This window comes from Exophiala oligosperma (assembly GCF_000835515.1).
Source record: "Exophiala oligosperma strain CBS 72588 unplaced genomic scaffold supercont1.4, whole genome shotgun sequence".
NCBI classification, from domain to species: Eukaryota; Fungi; Ascomycota; class Eurotiomycetes; order Chaetothyriales; family Herpotrichiellaceae; genus Exophiala; species Exophiala oligosperma.
Genome location: NW_015622821.1, coordinates 1,836,686 through 1,856,789, shown reverse-complemented (window position 1 = coordinate 1,856,789; position 20,104 = coordinate 1,836,686). Strand labels below are relative to the sequence as shown.

Sequence of the window (20,104 nt, the reverse complement as noted above, 5' to 3'; positions counted from 1 at the left end):
CCAATGGTATAATCAAAAACTTCACTTCCACAAAAGAAGTAATCTTGGTAGCCATGTACGAGCGACTTCTGAAACATGACAAAAACCGTGAGACGTGATGCGACAAAGTCGAGTTTCGTAGATAGGAATGGTGGGAGGAAGTCTTAAGAGTGAGAGACCAGCCATAACACAGACCATCCCCATCGTAATGGTACAGACGACTCTTAGAAATGTTCCTTCCAGAATCTGAACTTGACAAGGTCATTGCTGGTGTACTTGCAGGCGTCCTTGATCTCACGGGCTGCCGCGCCAGGACCGCAAAAGTACACACCGACCGAAGCCTTCATCTGTGCGGTGATGCTCGCTTCTTTGACGTCTAGGTACGTCTGGTCCATGAGGCCATCCCGCATTGCACCAAACAAACGTTTAAAGTCTGGTCGACCGTACTGCGTCTTGGTACGAAGTTCAGTGAGAGGATCAACAGCATTGCCCACCGTGTTGAGGTAGATGTTGGCCGCGGTGTTCTGGTCGACCTTCTGTGTGAGGTATGTGTGGATGCGAAGGAATTCAGGTCCACCCACAGACTGGGCGGCTTGGGCAGATTGCTGCTCAAGAGATGAGAGAAGCGTCTGGAACCACTCGAAAGATTCGATGCTTCGGGTCACCCAAAGGAATTCGACTCGCTTAAGACGACGGGGTGGGTTAGGCCCAGCTCGAATGTTGTAGATGTGCTTGAGCACAGAGGCCCAGGGGGTAACTCCAATCCCTGTACCGATGAGGACGGCGATTTCGTTGTCGAAGACATCCTCGGCAGGAGCACCGTAAGGTCCATCAATTCGGATGGCAGGCATCTCCTGGCCGGCTGACAGGGCAATTTCGTAGATTCCGTTATTTTCCTCGCCATCGAATTGCTTCGCCTGCGCAGGTCCACAACCCAGGGCATCGCCCACTGCTTTGGTCCAGTCACCAACTTGGCGGACATGGATGGAGATGTATGGATCAAATGGGCACGATGTGATGGTGAATGGATGCCACTGCTGGCTTGAAACGGCTGGGATGTTGATGAAGAGCCACTGGCCGGCCTTGTATTTCATGCTTGGCTTTTGGAACTGAATTTCCATAGCGTCGTACGGATGACGAATGACCTTGTAGATCTTGGTGTCTCGCCTTGCTCGGATCTCTCTGTAGAGACGTTCGCCGAGGTATAAGCCACCTCCCCAGAGTTCCCATCGCCATCCTTCGTAGCCGAGGCAGTGGCCCCAGAAGTTTTTCCCTGCAAAGGGAGAGAATGGTTGAGCTGTATCTCGGACGAAGCATCCGGTGGCGTGGGTATACAAGCCCAGGAAAAAAGGGATAAAGAGGTGATGAGTATACCAGAAGGTTTCGAAAGACTGTTGTCGGATCCTATGGTGTGCAGTGGTGTACATCAGGAGCATACACAAGAGCATGATGTGGCCTGTGATGCCGCCAGCTTCGGTGTAGTGAATTTGGATAGCCGAAACTGGTCGAATCTGAGTCTTTTCGACATTGAAAAAGTTGACGTAGTGGGCAGTTACGTGGACAATAGTGAAAAGGAGCATCGCATAGGCACACTGTCTGTGGAACCATATCGTTTCGTCGAGAGGAAGGAACTTGAACTTTGGTCGGAGAAAGCGCATGATGTTACGACACATGGGCAGGAGGATGAACAAGCAATCGAAAGAAAGGACTAAACCAGCACCTCGAGAAATCCACACGGAGAACGTGAGGGTGTTGAGGCCTGCTAGTCTAGGATCTGCTGCCTGTTTGTACCTGTCCCAATCGTCAACACTGACAATTCCTCCTTTGGTCGAGCGAATCTTGCTTACCAGCCAAACGCGAACAAGCCCCAATGGAGCGGCCACCAGAGAAGATAGAAGATGATCTTGCTCGGAGAGAAGTGAGACTGTAGGGTCGCCATGGCTGCGGATCGATCGAAAGTCGTACGTCTGAAAGTGACTTCCTTGGAGGCGTAACGATTGAAAGTTGTCCTGGTCTTAAGGTCGTGATATATTGCATTTGCACACGCGGCGTGGCTTGGTTGAATTGGAAAAAAAAGGAACGGAAGAAGTCGACCAGCGAACAAAGAACTGAAGGAGAGGCGGTGTCGCTTCAACTGGGATGTGCGATGGACGAAGACAAGCTTAACTGGAAAAGAGCCGCACGCGGGAGCTTTTGAGATAAAGGGCTGGGCAAATGTTGGATCTCCGGAGAATGGAGACCCGAGATATGAGTCCGATCAGTCGATCACAAGCCTCAACATACCAGGAGAATGGTATCAATGGTAGATTGGAGTGGTGAGAGTCAAGGGATGAGGCAATGGGTCAAACAAGACAGTTGCCCGGTGAGGCTCTGCTAGTATGGAAAATGGTCGAGGTCGAAACAGACTTGCGGTGGAACCTGGGACAGTAGATGTAACAGGGGAGGTTTGGCACTTGTTCGCTGAGGAAAGGAGGGGATTTTCCCGTTTTGAAAAAATGTCTTGAATGCAAATTCAATAGATAATGTAGACGACGGCACTAGAGTGTGATAACAAGAGGCAACAAAAACGATTGTGAAAGTGATTGAGCCATGGTTTTAACGAAGTATAGTATCTCTGCAGGACGAGGGTGCAGCGAAATGCATGAGGCCGTGGCGGTAAAGGCCAACCAGCAGGGCGAGCCAGGGTCTCGGTGGTGATTGTGGAGAAGACCCTGGTCGCAAGATGACCGTGTTTGACCGTTTGCGGACACACCGGCGGCTATTGGATGGTGGAGGAGAATCGAGAGGCTGGATGAGACGAATACACGATCGAGCTTGTTGCAAGCCACAGGGTTGGCGAGGGTGATGGAAACGGCTCGCAGGGGGGTTATTGCTCGTAGAGGTACGGAGTAATCGGGAGGAATACGGGTACTCCCCTCGGCTCGTCGGTCTGCGGGAGATAGATTGTAGTTACCAGTCTGATGGTGGTGCTGGTGGTGGTGTCGGGTAGAGAGGAAGCGGAGGTGGTTGATGGATTCCCTATCATTCTCGTCGACAACGATTAGCCGCAACAGCAACAACAAGAGGTCGTTGATGGCACGTCAAGATCGTGGCATGATGGGTGATGGTGATTGATGAGACGGCGTGCACCGGTTCAACAAATGATGGCGAAGATGAAGGCGGTAACGTATCAGATCGTGTCTGCAACCGCCAGCAAAAGAGGCACCAAGAGGGGAAGAAGCGAGTCTAGGCTGAGTCTGGTTAAGGCCCCGAGCCCCCAACAGCCTCTCAGTGGCTGCTTTTTCCTGCCCGGAACTGCGCTCTTCTCGAATCACTCGCCTGCCATTTTTAGTTTCCGCTGGGCTGTTTGTATCACATCCCAGTCTCGGTGTCTTCATTCGTTTGACGGCCTCATCGTGTCGTCCAGTTACCTCGAGATGGATCACGAACCTGCATTTACCTGCCGAGCCATCTATTTTCAGCGCTTATCCATTCCGCCTGGTCCCTTGCGAGCCTGCCTCTCCATGCCCAATCCCCGCCCTCATCATCCCACCACCACGAATCATCACCTTCGCCTGCGAAAAGAAATGCCAGATCTGGTGAGTCCAGTAGCAAGACTATTGACATGTGGAGTGCAAGGCCCTTGCCAATGTCACTCGTAACCAATGGCCGTTGCAGTTCTAGTCGCCGGCCGCATTCTCATCGTAGGTCACTCGGTGCTATCTTGCATGGTTGGCAATGGCCAACATTCGACCACAAGACTATGCAATATCTCACTTTTGAACGACACATCTACTCTTGTTCTTTTCATCTTGCTCAACCTCGAAATTCTTCACCTTGACTTTGTGAAAAATTCTGTGAGTAGATCTCGCAATATCCATACTCGTGGCAAGATCTCGCAAGTCGCTCCACACCTGTGACACTTACTGTCTCCAAAGCGCTTCAACCACCATTCTGCAACAAGACCACATTCGCGACCAACCTGCTACGCGCCAACACACTGTCATCCGAATTTGAGAATAGAGACAGTCTCAGATCACCACTCTAGCCTGCATTCTCTGACTGTTGCTCCCTCGACTTACACCTGGGACCCCAGTCTGTGCTGTGACCGGTTCGGCCTTGGACCGAGATCAGCAGAGCCTCCTTGACAAAGGGGTGGGCTCTTGGGCTTCCTCAAATACCCTCACAGCCTCGATGTCCTGTTCGTGACCTTCAGACGCAGGCCGTCAATTTCTGCGTGCTCCTGAACCCAGTCATTACATTCACACCGACCTTCGTTTCTTGGATTGCCAATTTTTTGCTTTGCTTCAAGCATTCACAGACTTCAATTCACTTCGACCTTCTCGACCTTACCTTATTCTTATAAATCATATCTTCGCCATCATCTTTACCATGGGTAAACTCATCAAGAACCACTGGGCGCGCCTCATCGTCCTCACGGCTTCCGCCTATCAGATTGCCGCCGCCCTCGAAGGGTTCTTCTGGCCCAAGATCTTCTTCGACTTCCTTACCAAGGACCTCGATGGCGGTGTCAAGCCATTCCCCGTCTTGCCAATTATAAACTTGGTGCTGGGCATCTTGACATTGGCGTGGGAATGGCCACTTAAATTCATTGTCAGGACGGCTCCAGGCTTGCACAGAAGCATGGAAGCAAGGCTGGTGTTGTACCCTCTCTGTGCTTTGAGTGGAGTTTTGCAATACCAAGCCACCAATGCCGCCCTTTACTATCTTATCGGTGTGATTGTATATTTCTGGGCCTTTTCAGAAGGAGAGGTAAGCCGACTCGTCATGCTCACTGTTGCTGTACATCTTACTGATCTCACATTCTCCAGATGATATGTGCGGAACCCTGGACGGTACCTAAGCGAGGCGGTCGACAACCCGGCAAAGTATGAGCTTGAAATTTGGTCTGTGATGAGCAAATGAGTCAAGACAGCATCAATAGTATGGAAATGTTTTCTGACCGTCCAATGGACGGGTCACGTCACAATGAGTCAGGAATCTCAAAGCAGTGTTATGATTGTCATTAGTAGCAAGCGTGTACAGATTAAGGACTTGATGCCCTTGTATGGCACAAGAATAAATATTTCCCAAGCTGGACCAATTTTTCCTAGTGTGATAGTGATCAATCAAAGTTCGTAGAGTATTGTTCGTTTGATACTGTGTGGGATGATGATGATGATGATGATGGTTGAAGTTAAGATAGATGGGGGCCATATGCTTTTTGGTCGGCAAGGCTAGGAATTTGTTTTGTATGCGGAGTACCCAGGCATGATGAAATAGCCGAAGATCAACAAGACCGTGATTGATGAGATGGTTTTCAATTCAGGCGTCCCAACCTACTAGTCTCGCCTGGATGGATGTCGTGCATATTATTTGGCCCGCAACGTTTTTCATTCCCACGCTGGAATCTGATCTTTCTTGGGATCGTGTACTCCGTACGGAGTACGGGAGAGTAAGCAGAGATCGAATCTCCATACTCTTTTTGTTGGGGGATGACAGAGTATACACACACGTGTATGGGGTTATTCGTGATCGACACCATCGAACATTACCAAAGTCGAGGATCACGGTTGCGCGCGCTTCACAATCGACGACGCTGAATGACAACACTGTCATGATCCATGTCCCGATCCAAGTCTGGCTCGCTCTCGTGCTTGAGATGGGAGAAAAAGACACTGAGAGGAAATAAGAGTCGCGTAAAAAAAAGAATGTGCGGCAGAGTTGAGGATTAATAAGTGACAAGTGATCCAATGCGGCGGCGTCATTTTTGTCTTTGATAAAACAGGGCGTTATCGTATCACGAGATTACGAGCTCGAAGTAATTAGAGAGATAGCAAAGGATGAGTTTTACTTTGGACATCTCCTACACAGTACATCACTCTAGGTACGGAGTATGACTTTCCATATTTTTGACAACGGTAATATTTTATTGTCGTGTCACGTACCATTCTCGCAACTGTTGTTCCTACTGGACATACAACAACAGCACGAGGACGCAGTACATAGCTTGTGTAGTTCAAGCTTCCTAACGCTCCGCCACTGTACTACAAAAGTGACATTTGACAACCCGTCAAATTCTCCGTTGCTACTTGGGTACTAAAGAACTTGGGTAAGATATACGGAGGATTACTGTACGTCAGGTACTCGTACCTGACCCAGTCAAGTCTCCAACTTCTGCAGTCGGATCAAAGCTTTCGACGACGACAACAACAACAACAACAACAAACAACAAACAACACAATATCGAGTACGGTAACAGTGAAAAAGTTCGTCATCATGAAAACGATGGAGATACTCCCTGACAATCTCAATCTGTCCATTCTCGCTTGAAACTTGGACAGGCGCACCACCCCAGTCCCAATTACAATCATACAGTTAATTACAGTACGGATGATACTCCGGTCAACTTTCATCAAAGACCTGGTCTCAAACCCCTCGTCGATCTCCAAAGCTCAACGAGCAAAGCAAAGCAAGCTACTTGGACAAGCCTCTTGCACAAACCCAAGTTTAATTGCGCCCCTCCCCTTCTTCGCGCCACCGGGCTGCTTTTTTCTTCTGGTGTGGTGAACAAGTATTTTTGGGTGGTGGTGGGTTGGTCGTCCAATTTCCAGAGACCCCTGCTCAGTGGGGACCCTCCCGTCTCAACCGGCGCACGAGGCTGTCCCAGTTTTAGAATGAACGATTCGTTAGCGACGCTCCTCCCCCAGTCTTTTGAGTGTCCATGTACAGTACTGGTACTGTACGGAGTGCTGTACAAGATAAAACTTGTACCCACCACGAGATGTTTAGTAACCTGTGGTGTGTGTTTTCCCTTTCCCTCCCCTATATCCGTCCCATGGTTCATTTCCTTTTGGTTTGTTTCCTCTCTTTTTCCCTTTTTTCTTTTTGAATACAAAACAAAAGTACGTCCGTTCCTTCTTGAACTCACACACTCTTTTTTATCCCCTCCGTAAGGAATATCCTACTCCATCAGTGTTTCCTCGTCGAACACATCCACTCGTTTACCACCACCACCACCACCACCAAACAACTTACAACAACCAACCGACGACGACAAAAATGAAGGCATTCTTCGCTGTCCCCGCGCTCTTTGCGGCAGCCGCAGTCGCAGACCCCAGCTGGTCATTCACCTTCACCTTCTCCGACGCCCACAGCACCTGGACGTCTTGCACCGTCGCCACGGCCGCCCCCAACGCGACCACGGCCGTGCCGACCTCCAGCGCCTGGAACCATCCCTCGGACTGGATCTCCACCACCAGCTACAACGCGACCTACAGCTCCGGAACCAGCACCTGGGCCGTCCCCCAGACCATCTCCTACAGCGTCGGTCAGACCCAAACCAGCATGCTCGCCGCCACCGTCACCCCCCCGTCCAGCAGCGCCGGCGGCGGTGCCACCACCCCGGCCGTGGCCACCAAGAGTGCCCCCGCCTCCACCACCCAGGTCGCCCCGGCTTCGACCTTCACCGGCGCTGCCAGCCACAACAAGGTGGCAGGTGGTGCCGCCCTGGCTCTGGCCGGTCTCGCTCTGGCCTTGTAGGCATGGGGAGGACAAAATGTCAACGACGAAGCAAAACTGTGAGAGGATCCCGCCTCACACGTTGTTGGCAACAAGCAAAAAAGAACCAACTTGTCCGTGCTCTTTGCAAAAGTCCCCGAGAACGAAATCCACCCCAAGTCAATCATCAGGTCGTCAAACACACCCATCTATAGATTTTATATATACCCGACCTCCTGAGAAAGGGCAGGGAGCGATGTGATTGGGAGTGGCCGGAAGGTTGTCGATGTCGGTTGCGGAATCGAGGAGGGGTGGAACCTGGGCAATCATCATCCTACCAGCTCGATATCATTCATACCTGAAGGAACTACCTCCTAAGGAGTACTGTACCAATTGCTGTTGTTGTTGTTGTTGTTTTTGTTTTAATCCCGACCAATACCAAACTTTTGTCGTCGTGTCAATACATTGTTGTTTTACTCTGTATTGTGTACTTGTTTCACTTCTGTTGTTGTTCTGTACTTTACCTAAACAGCAAAGTCATCAGTCCCCGTGAACTCCGAAAGACCCTTCGTATTCCGTACTTCTGTCCATCACAGTAAGTAATTCAAGCCACACCAAGATCCAAAAACAAACTGAGGTCCCTCGGTATGTGAGTACGGTACACTACAAGTCAAAACGAAGGTTGCAGGGGAAACTGTTATTTTTTTCCTCGACGGTCAGGGTGAAGGAGGTCTGAGGGTTGAGGAAGATTATCCTGTTGTGGATAACTTTGAGATTAATTATGGTGAGTCTCGCAGGTCTTGCTGCTCAACAAGCTTGGTGACTACATAATGGCTTTCCGGTTTGCTATTATGATAATCTTGGCTTGGACTGTTGGCCTGTTGGCAACGCAGACAGAGTGTGTGAGCGCATGCACTCAAAGCTGCCCTTCCAACTGCGTGGGTGATATTGACTGGTGTCTGCGCTCTGACATGGGTCCTGGCACTCTGTCGAGTTGGTAGCTGACGCCACGTGACGTCTCACTCTCCAGCCAGCATCGATGCATGCATCGTTCCTATCATTGAATCGGGACGGGTCCAAGGCCGGTTATGGCAGGGGTGCAACTGAACCGCGTCCGATGTCTGTCTGATCCATTTCTTAAAGTGCAGGACCATCTGCCTCACAGGAACTTGAGAAGTTCTAGGGGCCACACGCCGCTGTCTTCATCTCGTTCAATCATCATCATAACCATAATCCGTCAAGGGACGTGTGCGTGAAGCCTTGTCCAGGTTCCTTTCGATGCTGAGGTAAGCGGCCCAGCTTCCATGATACGACATCGTCTCCAGCCTTCAAGTAACCGTCTGGCCACGAGGTTGCTCAACAAGCAACGCCCAAGACTTTCGAAAATTCTTCTTGATCAGCCATAGTGGCAGCTTGCTTTGCCAGTGCATCAGCTGTGCTGTTCCACTCTCTTGGGATTTTCCAGAAGAGAACTTGTAATCCCCGGTCACCAGCCCGCTGTAGCTCTGCCAGGTACAACTCCCAAAGATCTCGGTTCTTGACTGGTTCACCCCTCGATGTCCTCCATCCGTTGTTCTGCCAAGAATGAATCCTCTGCGTAGCGCAGTCAACCACGTATGAAGAGTCGGTCGCAATGACAAGTCTCTGGATGCCCTCGCCAGACCAGGCACGAAACTGGAGAATTGCAATGGCGGCTCGCAGCTCGGCACGATTGCTCGTTTGCGGCTCACGCGTCCCTCGTGGGCCGTTGAGCTCTAGTCTGAAAGACGAATGCCCGGCTGGCGAGGTCGTGGTGCCAGGGCGGAAGACGAACGCGCAACCGGCCCTTGCTTGGTCGGTGCCATTCCCAAGGCAAGCGCCGTCAGCAAAGATGAGGCACTCGCGGTTATTTGTGCAGCGAAGTCAGCGGACTGACGGTATGGTAGCAGTGGATGGTTTTCCCACTGTGAAGAGGGAGTCGGGGCTCTCAAGCTCATTTGGAGGATGAAACTGTGTGCCGTTGGAGCCTATTTCAATGGGGGGAAAAGAAAAAAGGAATACCATCTTGTTCCTGAACAGATCACCGATACCGCTAGGACACACAGTCAACCGTGAGCGACCTGGCCTACGGAAAGCTGAGGGCGAGGACTGTGCGACGTTTGTTGAAGCGAGACGGACCAGAAGCAGAGTGTGTCACTTCTTGCGGAGTTATCGTCCGTTGAATACGACCATGCCCGAATCGGCCGAACCCTTTGGCGTAATAAACTGCAGTGCGCATTTCCCAGTCACAACTTTACAGTGCAACAAAACCTCCATAGTATGTACGGCCAAGTGGGAAATTAGCAACATTGCACCATTTTTATTACTGCTCCGTACTTCCCGTGCCTGGTCCTAGACTTATGCTTGCATGATTGGTCGCGTCCCCTGAAATCTACTGTAAAGAAGCCGAAATTTGTACCCGTACAGTACCATTATGGAGTCAGACAATCGCCAAGTTGAAGCTTAATCAAACGCTCCTCGCTTCCCGGCCCGTTGGCGTTTTGTGATGCTCGTAACAAATCCAGCGACATGACGAGACGTACCTACAATACGACACAGTGAGTCCCCTCCGTACAGGAGTATCCGTATGCAGGACGGAATACAGTCAAGACGCTCATTCTCCGCACTGCCATAGAAAGCATCCCGTCAAGTCTTGTTGTATGCTGTTTTGAGATCATCTCCTCCTCAAACCCGTGCCTAATATCAATTACAAAAGCTGGTCTATATCCTTCCGGAGTATTTCATTTCTTAGACAAAGATCCTCCCGTGACAAATCCTGAAATAGAATGACCATCCTCCAAAACGGATGTGGCAACTCGGGGATCAAAATTCTTGATGAGTATAACGCTACTCCAGGTATTCATTGCTCTACTAAAACCTATCAGTAGTCGAATCTTTCAACCTTTAAAAACTAGTCCTTCACTTTGTTGAATACAAAATGTTGCGAAACCCTTCAGCAGACAACCCCTTCAGTAACCCAAAAGGATTACTCCATCGTTTCTTCTTACTGCCCAATACTTGTTCCGCGCTTTCATACTGTCCAGGTCGTTCTTTGTCATCCGCATAGAACATTTCCGCGGGATCTTCAGGTCCTAATTCAGGTGTTGAACGTTGCATTGATCGCTTCTGTCTTGAGCCTTTGTTCAACAAACTGCCCTCGCCCTGTGAGAAGGAGAGCTTCTTGGCTCCGCTGCCTATCATCCGACTGACCACACTTTCCATGGTGTCGAGCTCGGGTAATTCATGCGACTTCTTTCTGGTGGGCGCAGCATCATCCACACTATCTTTGCGCACCTCGAAGATTGGTACAGACTGCTTGGACTTGCTTCTCCTGCTCTCCGTAAATGCTTCGTATGATTTTCGGCTGGTCAGCGACAGGCTACCAGAGCGTCTTGAGAACGGAGCGTGAATCGATGCTAAACTCAGCTTGCGAACCAGTGATCCTGCCGAAGCTCGAATGATCTGGCCACCCAGCGATCCACTCATGCCAGGAAACGGCAATTTGTCTTTTGTCCACACATCGCTGAGACTTGTCTCGAGCCTGGCACGGACCGATCTTTTGGGCGTCAGCACAATTGGACGGTGTGACGACATGTGTGACTGGGATCTATTGATTGCTGTGGTTGTTGTTGGCTGTCGAAAATCGTGCAAGTCTTGAGGATTGTGTGTGTTCTGTATAATGACCTGGCAGATATTGGCACGATTCCCCACGGTCCCTGCTCGTTGAACTGAGGGCTGCCTAGCTAGGGTAGAACTTTGCTGACCATAGATCATGCCAATAGACTTCAAGTCGAGTCCGACAGAAGAAGGGACTTCGTTCAGGCGCTCCTTTGTCTTTCTACTCTGATGTTCTTTGCTTGACATGCCATCCTTCCAAACTTGCTCCTCCGTCATAGAGCAGGCACTGAAAACGAATTCGTGGAGGTAACTGTTGGCTTCATAGCAGATTTTCCAGGTATGTAAAGCTGAATGGCATTGGAGTCCTATCGTTGATCAATTGTGTCCTGCAACTCATGTAGAATTAGAATTACTCACCTCGACCATCACTTGCGGAGCAAACTGTCAAAACAGAAAGAGGCAATACGGCAACTACCTCGAAAGTCGGGCTTGCAGTGGTGGGTTGAGCAATCATCAGACTGTTTTCGAACAATACGCAAAGAGCGTAACAGCCATCGACTCGAGTCTTTGTCTGCCAGGTAACATGTAAAACACCACAGAGTCGGATGTCACCCAGGAACCGGAAATGCTCAGGGCCCATCAACACTTTTCCGTAACTGAGCTTCGATTGAAGTGCCCATCGTCGTTGCACTTGTGCACGAGTCTCGTGATTATCCGTGGCTTGATTGACAGACTGAACGAGCGCCTTCAAGTATTTCAGCGTATCCTCAACTTCGATATGAGTAATGGGACAATCAGCAACAGGAGTATGTTTCAAGAGATCATCGAACAGTAATGGATATTTCGTCACTCTTTGAATGGGTTTGATGAGAAGGTCACCAACTGTAAGACCTTTCTTGTCGTGCTTGTGCCTATACTCCAGTGCCAAGAGGGACCTGGACAATGACTCGATCCCAGACTCATACGTGGACCACAAAGTCGGTGCGTGTCGTTGCAACTCGTGCGCGATCAAGCTGTGATTAGCACAATATTCTTCATAGACAGAAAAGTCGTGGAGAAAATCTCTGAACACCGTCGCGACGTCAGAAACGTCCCTCGGATCGGCACACCCTAAATAAGGTCGACCACGGCTGAGCTCAGAAGAATCCAATGAGCTGCGAGTGTGCCTGTGACCTCGACTGGGTTTGAAGGGTGCATTTGATTCCATACTACGCCAGCGCCGGTGTCGCTGTGGCGAGCCGAGATGCCGTGGTGAAGTGGTGTCTGCCCACTTGCGTACTGCGGCTTCGTAAGCAACTTGATGGAGACGATCTAGGAGTCTCTCATGCATATGCAGGAGGTCTTGAACATTCCTCAAGATCGACGACCTGAGCTTGTTTGATATTGTGCTGGTAGACGCCAACAAAGTAGAGTAGAGATAGATGAGGGCCTTCAGATCCGAAATATAGCTCTCTTCAGTGGTCATGAGCTCAGCCAGGGTTTGCCTTCTTCTCATGCCTCTGCGAAATGCTGCTTCGTCCACAGATGCACTTGTTGCTGGCCGCTCGCTGTCCGTAGATTGTCTTATATGCGACCCGAAAAGGCCATAGCTGTCTGTAGACCTGCCGAGCCTCAATGAGCGAGGCAGGATACTGAAACTCGCGTTGCTGACACTCGCCGTCTTCATAGTGTGCACAAATGCAGATGACGCTCCAGAAAGCCGCTTCCGATGAGCCCGGTGCGTGCTCGCAGATGGCACGGTAAATACTGTCTGTTCCTGCATTGACAGATCTGCGGAAGCCTGCATGGAATTTTCCGACACATCTACAGAAGCAGGCAGAGGTTGTTTTGCCTCGACAAACCCATTATCCGGAAGTAGTTGTCGATTTGCGGGTGTCAAGGGCATACGAGGTGACGATGAAACAACTCTGTTGGAGGAGCGTGTCCTTTGCGGAGTCCTCGCTGACAATTCAGCTGCTCGTTTCCTTCCATTCTTTAGCTCGGTCAACGGATGAAGACGTCTTGACGCAAGGGAGGACTGCGGAGACGAAGTTTGAGCGACCTTCCGATTCGGAAACGCATATGGTCGGCCGCATACATTGCCAGGGGAAATTGTTTTCTTCGCTTCGATTGGCATCCTGGCAGATACAGATCGAGCGGAATAGGCAGAACGGAGGTCCGGAAAGAAAGGCTCTTCATTTTCATCATTCGTTGGTATTGGTGTCGATAGAGCTGAAGGTGCCGAACTGGATGAGGCCTGACGATCTTGGTGGATGAGGAAAGGAGCCACAGATACCGATGAAGCTGCCGAAAGACCAGTATAAGGAGACTCGGCGCCATTGAACATTCCAGTTTCTGTTTGAAAATGTCTACCGAAGGGGCTTGGGACGATCGGCGGTAGAATATGTGCAGTCATTGTGTAGTGATAGAAGATATATTGTAATCAACAAAACAATAGAGCTAGAATCATGAAAAACAAAATGAAACCCAATGGTCCAATGTCTCATTGGTAAGACCAAACAACCAAAGTTGACAAAGTCCAAAAGCTGCGAAATAGAGCATGGAAAGAATAGAAAAGAAGGGAGAAGCAGCTCAAGTGAGAGAACTGTAAACAGACACATTCTCAACTGGTCTAATGAAGGAAGGATGGTATCCGCAAAGTAAGGTCCGAGGAAGGAACAAGGCTATCGTAGAAGGCAGGGAGCAACAGGGTTTTCGAGGTAGTGTAACCTGTAGTTCATCACACATGAATTTCAACAGGCAATAAAAAGGTTGTCTTCTGTCAAAATAGACCATTGAATTCTTTGTGAAACGTGGGCGTCGAAGCCATCAGATGAATGACGAGAACATAGATAGGTGCGCCAGAGCCCGGAAGTTGCCATTTAGCGTCTGTCTTTTTGTCCATCGCACTCACCGGCTCTGACAATCAAGATGACGGTTGTTGGTAGGGTTCAGCCGCAAAGTCGAATGAACAATGCCAGGAACACCGAGTTTGATCAGAGGCCGCTTTGATTTGTATCTGAGGGCGGATTAACCTCGGATAAACACATCAAACCCCCGCGTGTTTAGGCTGCGTCACCTTGCACAGCGTGTTTTATTAGGAGCCTAACACAAGTACAACAACGGGGATGATGAATCAACGTCGAAAAACCTCCATACAATAACCTCCTACCCTCATATTCATCATTACAAAAGATCATGGGATTACCGATGGATTCAAATCTTGCAGAAATCCACGTACCAAGTGGACCGACGTCGGTTCAACAAGGACAATCCTTCGAGGGCCTGTCGCTTCAGCAACTTGTTGCGCGGAAAGACGACCTTGAAGCTGAGTTGAAGGCACTCGGTGCAGTCTTGGATAGCCATGGAGTCACCATGCAAACGAGCCTAACAACCTTCGACGGGTATCCTCGTTCAGACATCGACGTGGCACAAGTCCGAGTGACAAGAGCTAGGATTATCACACTGCGTAATGATTGGAAAGATCTTATGGATAGAATAGAAATGGGTTTGCACAAACACCATGCCGAATATCAAGCTTCCGATGAGTACAAGAATTCATTGCTTCAACAAAACCAGCAGCAACAGCCACCGCCGGCTACCTCAACCCGTCCTCAACAGACATCTTCCGCCCCAGAAACGCCTTTTGCAAAAGTAAATAGCGTCGAACCCGGCAGTCCTGCGAATGAGGCAGGTCTAAAAGCCGGTGACCTTATCAGAAGGTTTGGTTCTGCAGTTTGGTCGAATCACGAGAGATTGCGCAAAGTTGGAGAGGTAGTCGGTCAGAATCTCAATAGACCTATACCAGTCAATGTATCGAGAGGTGTCGGAGCCGATACACAAGAGCTGGAACTGAGGTTAACACCAAGACAAAACTGGGGAGGCAGAGGTACTCTTGGATGTCATATTGTCCCTATCTGACCACACATGTTATGTGGAAGATCCGGAATGAGTGCAGATGACGAGCGAAATCATGAGTCGGGGAGAGGGCAGACTGGCTGTGTGCTGAGTTCAGAGCATCAACAGCGAACAGGCTTGGTTATTCACGCACCAACGGCTAGGTTCATGTATGTCAGTCTACAAAATGGACCTTCGAAACCTCATGAGGGTGATGGAAGGTCAGCAGGTACACTGTTGGCTTTGGGCAGCTGCAGTCATCAAGGCAGCCTATCCGAACCAAATCTGGAGCAGGAGATCTTCACAATCGACGGAGTGGTGAGATTGTGCTGTAAAACATCCAAAACCCTGAGTATGAATTAGGTACCACGCATAGTCGTATAATGATAACGACCTAGGAAATAATGATTGACTTCTGGTATTTGTAGCTGGTTGATGGTGAGAGCCGGGCGCGCAAGTACGAGTACCAGGTACATGTTGTTTGCAGGTCGATGACACCTCACACTAGGTACCCGTAACATGGGATCAAATTCCAAACAATGGGCCAGGAAGCACACGTGATCTTGTCACTGTGGCAGCAATCTTTGCAATCAAGATCCCGGTCAGACCCAAGCTGGAGAGCCGGGCAAAAGTCAGGCACAAATGACGCCTGAACATCCCCAGCAAATTGACGACAGAGTGCCAAGGCCTTCAAGTGAAAACATTCAGTCCAGTTCCGCCTCTTCATCCTGCGCCGCCTTCTTTACAACGAACCTTTTCAGATCTCATCCACCACTTCTTTTTTTTTCTCTCATCCCATTGCTTTCGCGCAGACCCTCTCGTCCTCGAGATCTTTTGGCATCGCCCTGATCTCCCCATTTAGCTAGATCTTTGTCCTCTAGCCTTTCCTCGACATTCTCCTGACCTACCACCACAACAATCACCATGGCGGAAGCACAATCAGGCGTTCCTACCTTCAAGCTCGTCTTGGTCGGTGACGGCGGTACTGGCAAGGTAAGGTCTTCCTCACTGACTTCCTTCCGCCCGTTATCGCATCGGGCCCAAGGGTCACATCATTTTGCGATCAGCCTGCTAACTTATCGTTTGATATAGACCACCTTCGTCAAGCGACATCTCACGGGTGAATTCGAAAAGAAGTACATCGCCACCCTCGGTGTAGAAGTTCACCCTCTAGGTTTCTCAACCGTATGTTTGTCATGGACAAAAGATTTGCAGGCACAATCTAATATCAATACAGAACTTGGGTCAAATCCAATTCGATGTCTGGGATACCGCCGGTCAAGAAAAGTTCGGTGGTCTGAGAGATGGCTACTATATCAACGGCCAATGTGGCATCATCATGGTACACACACCCCATTCCAACCAGAGATTCAATGGAGAGAGTGCAGTATTCTGATCGTTTTTTCTAGTTCGACGTCACATCCAGAATCACCTACAAGAATGTACCCAACTGGCACCGTAAGTTTTTCTCCGATTCCTTTTCAAGATCAGGCATTGACAAATCTATGCAGGTGATCTCGTCCGCGTCTGCGAAAGCATCCCCATCGTCCTCTGCGGTAACAAAGTCGATGTCAAGGAACGAAAAGTCAAGGCCAAGACAATCACTTTCCACCGCAAGAAGAACCTCCAGTACTACGATATTTCGGCCAAGTCCAACTACAACTTTGAGAAGCCTTTCCTCTGGTTGGCCCGTAAACTGGTCGGCAACCCTCAACTGGAGTTCGTCGCCGCGCCCGCTCTCGCTCCTCCTGAGGTCCAGGTCAACCAAGAATTGCTCGATCAATACCAGAAGGAAATGACCGAAGCGGCTGCCATGCCTCTGCCTGACGAGGAGGACCCAGACTTGTAAACGGCACGCACCCTTCCAAATGGTGTCGGAAGTCACGCCTCTGTCTCTCTTGTTCAATGGAATCACGGCGAGGTTAGGAATTTGGGTTAGCGAGACGATAAATCAGAAGGTCGTAGTGATTTCCCACCAAAGATGAAGCAGTTTGGGGTTGGGGCAATATTTGTTGAGAGAAAGTGCCAGGAAGTCCTTTTTTGCTCGCCAACATGGACAGCAACAAAAGACTGGGGTGTTGGTCCTGGCTGACGAAGTGAACGAACGACAATGAGCTTGCTTTTCTCAAGATATTACCACCAAGAAAAAAAAAGCAAAGTTGCATGATACAGAAAGTTTTTCCCTTTTTGCTCATTCTACAATAGGTCTAGACATCAATACGATAGCATAGCGAGAATGGATTCAATCAACCAAACCCTCGAGTCGGTCTGCAAATCTCTACGTAGGGAGTAATCCGTACAGTAGTCGGTGAATCGTTTAGACTGATTATGTAATAACCGGGTTACGCTGCTACCGTTGCTGGGTGAGGAGTACGGAGTATCTACTTGTATTCTAGGGATGGATACTGACAACTCCGTATGACTATCCGCACTTCTATCGAAACTGTTCCTTGCCTTTCCTCGGGTACACTCTCACAAACACATCAGACTGTCTCCACAACCATTCTGCCTTTGCGGTCCATTCCGATTTATCCGAGGCCCATTCCACGTCAAAGTATCGTAGAATCTGCGGCACGAACTTTCCCATTTCCATGAGTGATATGTTTTTCCCGACGCAGGTACGAGAACCATGACCAAACTTGAACAAAAAAAAATTGGTTAGTGAAAGGTCAGATGGAGCCAGGTCCGCGAAAAAGGTAGGTGGCGAGAAGCCCAAAAAAAGAGAGAAGAAGAAAACAGTGTACACAAAGAAAAAAGCCAAAAAAGCGTTGGGCAAAGGAAAGGACATACTGTAAGGAGGTTCCTGTCCATCGCCTTGATCTGATCTTCACCAGCCTCGAGCCAACGCTCCGGTCTGAAGTCGTCGGCGTCCACTCCGTAGATGGTCTTGTCGTGATGTATCACGGCAGGGTTGACCCCGACGTTGGTTCCGGCCGGGATGTAATAGTTGTTCACACTCATTCCACCTTCGGGTACGATCCGTTCGAGGATCAACGCCACACCTGGGTGTAGACGCATCACTTCTTTGAGTGCAGCTTGGCTAGAAGCAGAGAAAGCAAATCAGAATGGTGAGATTTTTGTCCTCGTCATTTGGAAAGATAAAATAGGAAGAGAGAAAAAAAAACCCAAAAAGGGGAGGCGAAAAACATGTCGACAAATCGATACAAGCACCGAAAAACAAAAAAACGTACAAGTATCTGAGTCTCAATGATTCTTCATGAGATACGAATCTCGACAAACGACCCGAAGCGTCGGCCTCGTCAATCTCGGCCACGAGTTTGGTGTAACATCTGGGGTTTTTGAGGAGGTAATAAAAGCATGCTCTCAATACGATGGCCGTCGTGTCACTTCCTGCGAGACTACAAGACACGAGATCTGTCAGCACGCATGTGTACCGTATCACAGCTGTACGGGGGTGTGCCGGGTCCTGCTCGATATAAACTTACAGATTACTTGACAGGTGCATGACAAGATCAGCATGTGGCATTCTCCCCGTCTTTTCCTCCTTTGCACGTAACTGGGCGAGAAAGTCTGTTCTCGTACTCTCCTTGTCATAGAGTTGACGATCATACCTGGCGATTTCGTCTTCGGTGATCTAACCACTCAACTAATCAGCAAAAGGCGAACACTCACATCAGGAAAGTGAAGAGGGAAAACCAGGAAAGGTCAAGGCACCTTGAGGATATCTGCCATTGGATTTGGTGTGTTGGGTCTCATCTTCTTCAAAAGAGACATGAGTTTCTTGTTGCCCCTGAGCCAAGGGTGAAGAAACGGCAATTGTCCCACGGTCGCCATGTAGGGGAAAGCAGCACCAATGGCCTCGATCATTCCTCCAATATCCTTCTTCTCTTCCATGAAACCGAATCTTCTTTGGAAAGTGATACATGCTATGACATCGAAAGCGTACCTGTTTTTTTTTCAAAGTGGGGGGTTAGCTGAGAAGAGCCGACATAATAACCACAACAATTCATACATTCTACACGTCACACTTTTGAGGGTACACCGTCAAGTGGGAAGGGAAGTGAGAGGAAGGGTAGTATGACACAAACATACCATTGTAACCATTCGGAAAAATCAATCCTTTGACCTTGTAACTCGTACATGGCACGGGTAAAAATGGCCGTACATTCGTCCGCGTATGGTTCGTAACCTCTCAGGTTCGACATGGAATATAATTGTGACACCCGGCCCCGGAGGAATCGATGCCACTCTGCACTACGGGTCGAAAAGATTGTTTCCATGCGTCGACCGTCAAAGTAGGCGTCTGATAGGGAATAAAACATTGACTTTTTGACATTGTAAAACAAGTAAGCAACAAGCTCGACCCTCGTTTTTGTCGTCACAGCACGTTGGGACTTCCCTTTCTTGGGAGTTGGAGTATTCATACAACAACAACAACAACAACTGGGCATTCAGGGACGCACCTTTGTGAATTTCGAATTGATGCCATATATGACCGGGACCATGGCCGGATCCGATATCGAAACATGACCCGGTGCTATCCTGACGACACTCCCATACTTTTCGTGCAATGCTCGATGGTGTCTTGGAGCATCGCCACTCCGAGTCATACGGACCCTTTGAATACCCAAAAATCGAGAACCCAATGGACCAGGGATGTCTCGAAGACCTTCGGTGAAGGCCGAACGAAGGAAAGAAACAACGACAAAAGTGATGGATACGCCTAGAAGCCCCAGGGCGAGTATGTTTGTCGTGATCATTGTCGCTTCTTGTTACCTTTTGAATGCTTCTGCTGATGTCGGTATGGGAATTGAAAAGTACAATATTGGTTCGGCCCCCGAAATGAATCACGAGTATGGAGTGAGTGGAAGAGTTGGATACTCAGAGTGATGCCGCGTTGTGATCAAGGGGAGTTGAGTGAGTGGTCGAACAATACGAGGAAGTCTGGTGAACCACACACGGAGGAGGAGTAGTAGTAGTAGTCGTCGTAACCTACCTACAACAGCGGTCGATTGATATGGTTGGAATTGGAGCGATTCTCCCCGTACGGAGTATCTAGCTCGTAACCTGTAACCCTGTAGCCAGCCTGTGGGATGTACATAGGAGCACTTGTCCCGTCAATTGGCGGGTTGCACAATCACACGTCCGTTCGTACATTGTGCTGTAGACTGGT

General features: G+C 49.4%; 7 protein-coding genes across 7 annotated transcripts; 4 read left to right on the top strand and 3 right to left on the bottom strand.

The window, feature by feature from the left end:
- Positions 1-203: 203 nt before the first annotated feature.
- PV06_04776 (uncharacterized protein) lies at positions 204-2,037 on the bottom strand (the record flags this gene model as incomplete). The annotated part of the gene is made up of 2 exons (XM_016405710.1): positions 1,827-2,037; positions 204-1,770 (listed from the first exon to the last, which is right to left on the bottom strand). Exons 1-2 carry the CDS (start codon positions 1,916-1,918, stop codon positions 204-206), a joined length of 1,659 nt encoding a protein of 552 aa, XP_016263916.1. The 5' UTR covers positions 1,919-2,037.
- A 1,743-nt stretch (positions 2,038-3,780) lies between these two features.
- PV06_04775 (uncharacterized protein) lies at positions 3,781-4,853 on the top strand (the record flags this gene model as incomplete). The annotated part of the gene is made up of 2 exons (XM_016405709.1): positions 3,781-4,731; positions 4,791-4,853. The coding sequence occupies exons 1-2, from the start codon at positions 4,351-4,353 to the stop codon at positions 4,851-4,853; spliced, it is 444 nt and encodes a 147-aa protein (XP_016263915.1). The 5' UTR covers positions 3,781-4,350.
- A 1,912-nt stretch (positions 4,854-6,765) lies between these two features.
- PV06_04774 (uncharacterized protein) lies at positions 6,766-7,941 on the top strand. Its single transcript, XM_016405708.1, has one exon. It carries the CDS (start codon positions 7,021-7,023, stop codon positions 7,498-7,500), a length of 480 nt encoding a protein of 159 aa, XP_016263914.1. The 5' UTR covers positions 6,766-7,020; the 3' UTR covers positions 7,501-7,941.
- An 873-nt stretch (positions 7,942-8,814) lies between these two features.
- On the bottom strand, positions 8,815-13,489 carry PV06_04773 (uncharacterized protein; the record flags this gene model as incomplete). The annotated part of the gene is made up of 3 exons (XM_016405707.1): positions 8,815-9,287; positions 10,485-11,459; positions 11,512-13,489. 3 exons carry the CDS (start codon positions 13,487-13,489, stop codon positions 8,815-8,817), a joined length of 3,426 nt encoding a protein of 1,141 aa, XP_016263913.1.
- Positions 13,490-14,196: 707 nt separating this feature from the next.
- PV06_04772 (uncharacterized protein) lies at positions 14,197-15,389 on the top strand. Its single transcript, XM_016405706.1, has one exon. It carries the CDS (start codon positions 14,272-14,274, stop codon positions 14,992-14,994), a length of 723 nt encoding a protein of 240 aa, XP_016263912.1. The 5' UTR covers positions 14,197-14,271; the 3' UTR covers positions 14,995-15,389.
- A 278-nt stretch (positions 15,390-15,667) lies between these two features.
- PV06_04771 (GTP-binding nuclear protein GSP1/Ran) lies at positions 15,668-17,225 on the top strand. The gene is made up of 5 exons (XM_016405705.1): positions 15,668-15,963; positions 16,063-16,155; positions 16,208-16,312; positions 16,380-16,428; positions 16,482-17,225. The coding sequence occupies exons 1-5, from the start codon at positions 15,895-15,897 to the stop codon at positions 16,817-16,819; spliced, it is 654 nt and encodes a 217-aa protein (XP_016263911.1). The 5' UTR covers positions 15,668-15,894; the 3' UTR covers positions 16,820-17,225.
- Positions 17,226-17,404: 179 nt separating this feature from the next.
- Positions 17,405-19,691, bottom strand: PV06_04770 (uncharacterized protein; the record flags this gene model as incomplete). Its single annotated transcript, XM_016405704.1, has 7 exons — positions 17,405-17,608; positions 17,761-18,010; positions 18,162-18,329; positions 18,417-18,565; positions 18,646-18,877; positions 19,024-19,256; positions 19,395-19,691. 7 exons carry the CDS (start codon positions 19,689-19,691, stop codon positions 17,405-17,407), a joined length of 1,533 nt encoding a protein of 510 aa, XP_016263910.1.
- Between the last annotated feature and the right edge of the window lie 413 nt (positions 19,692-20,104).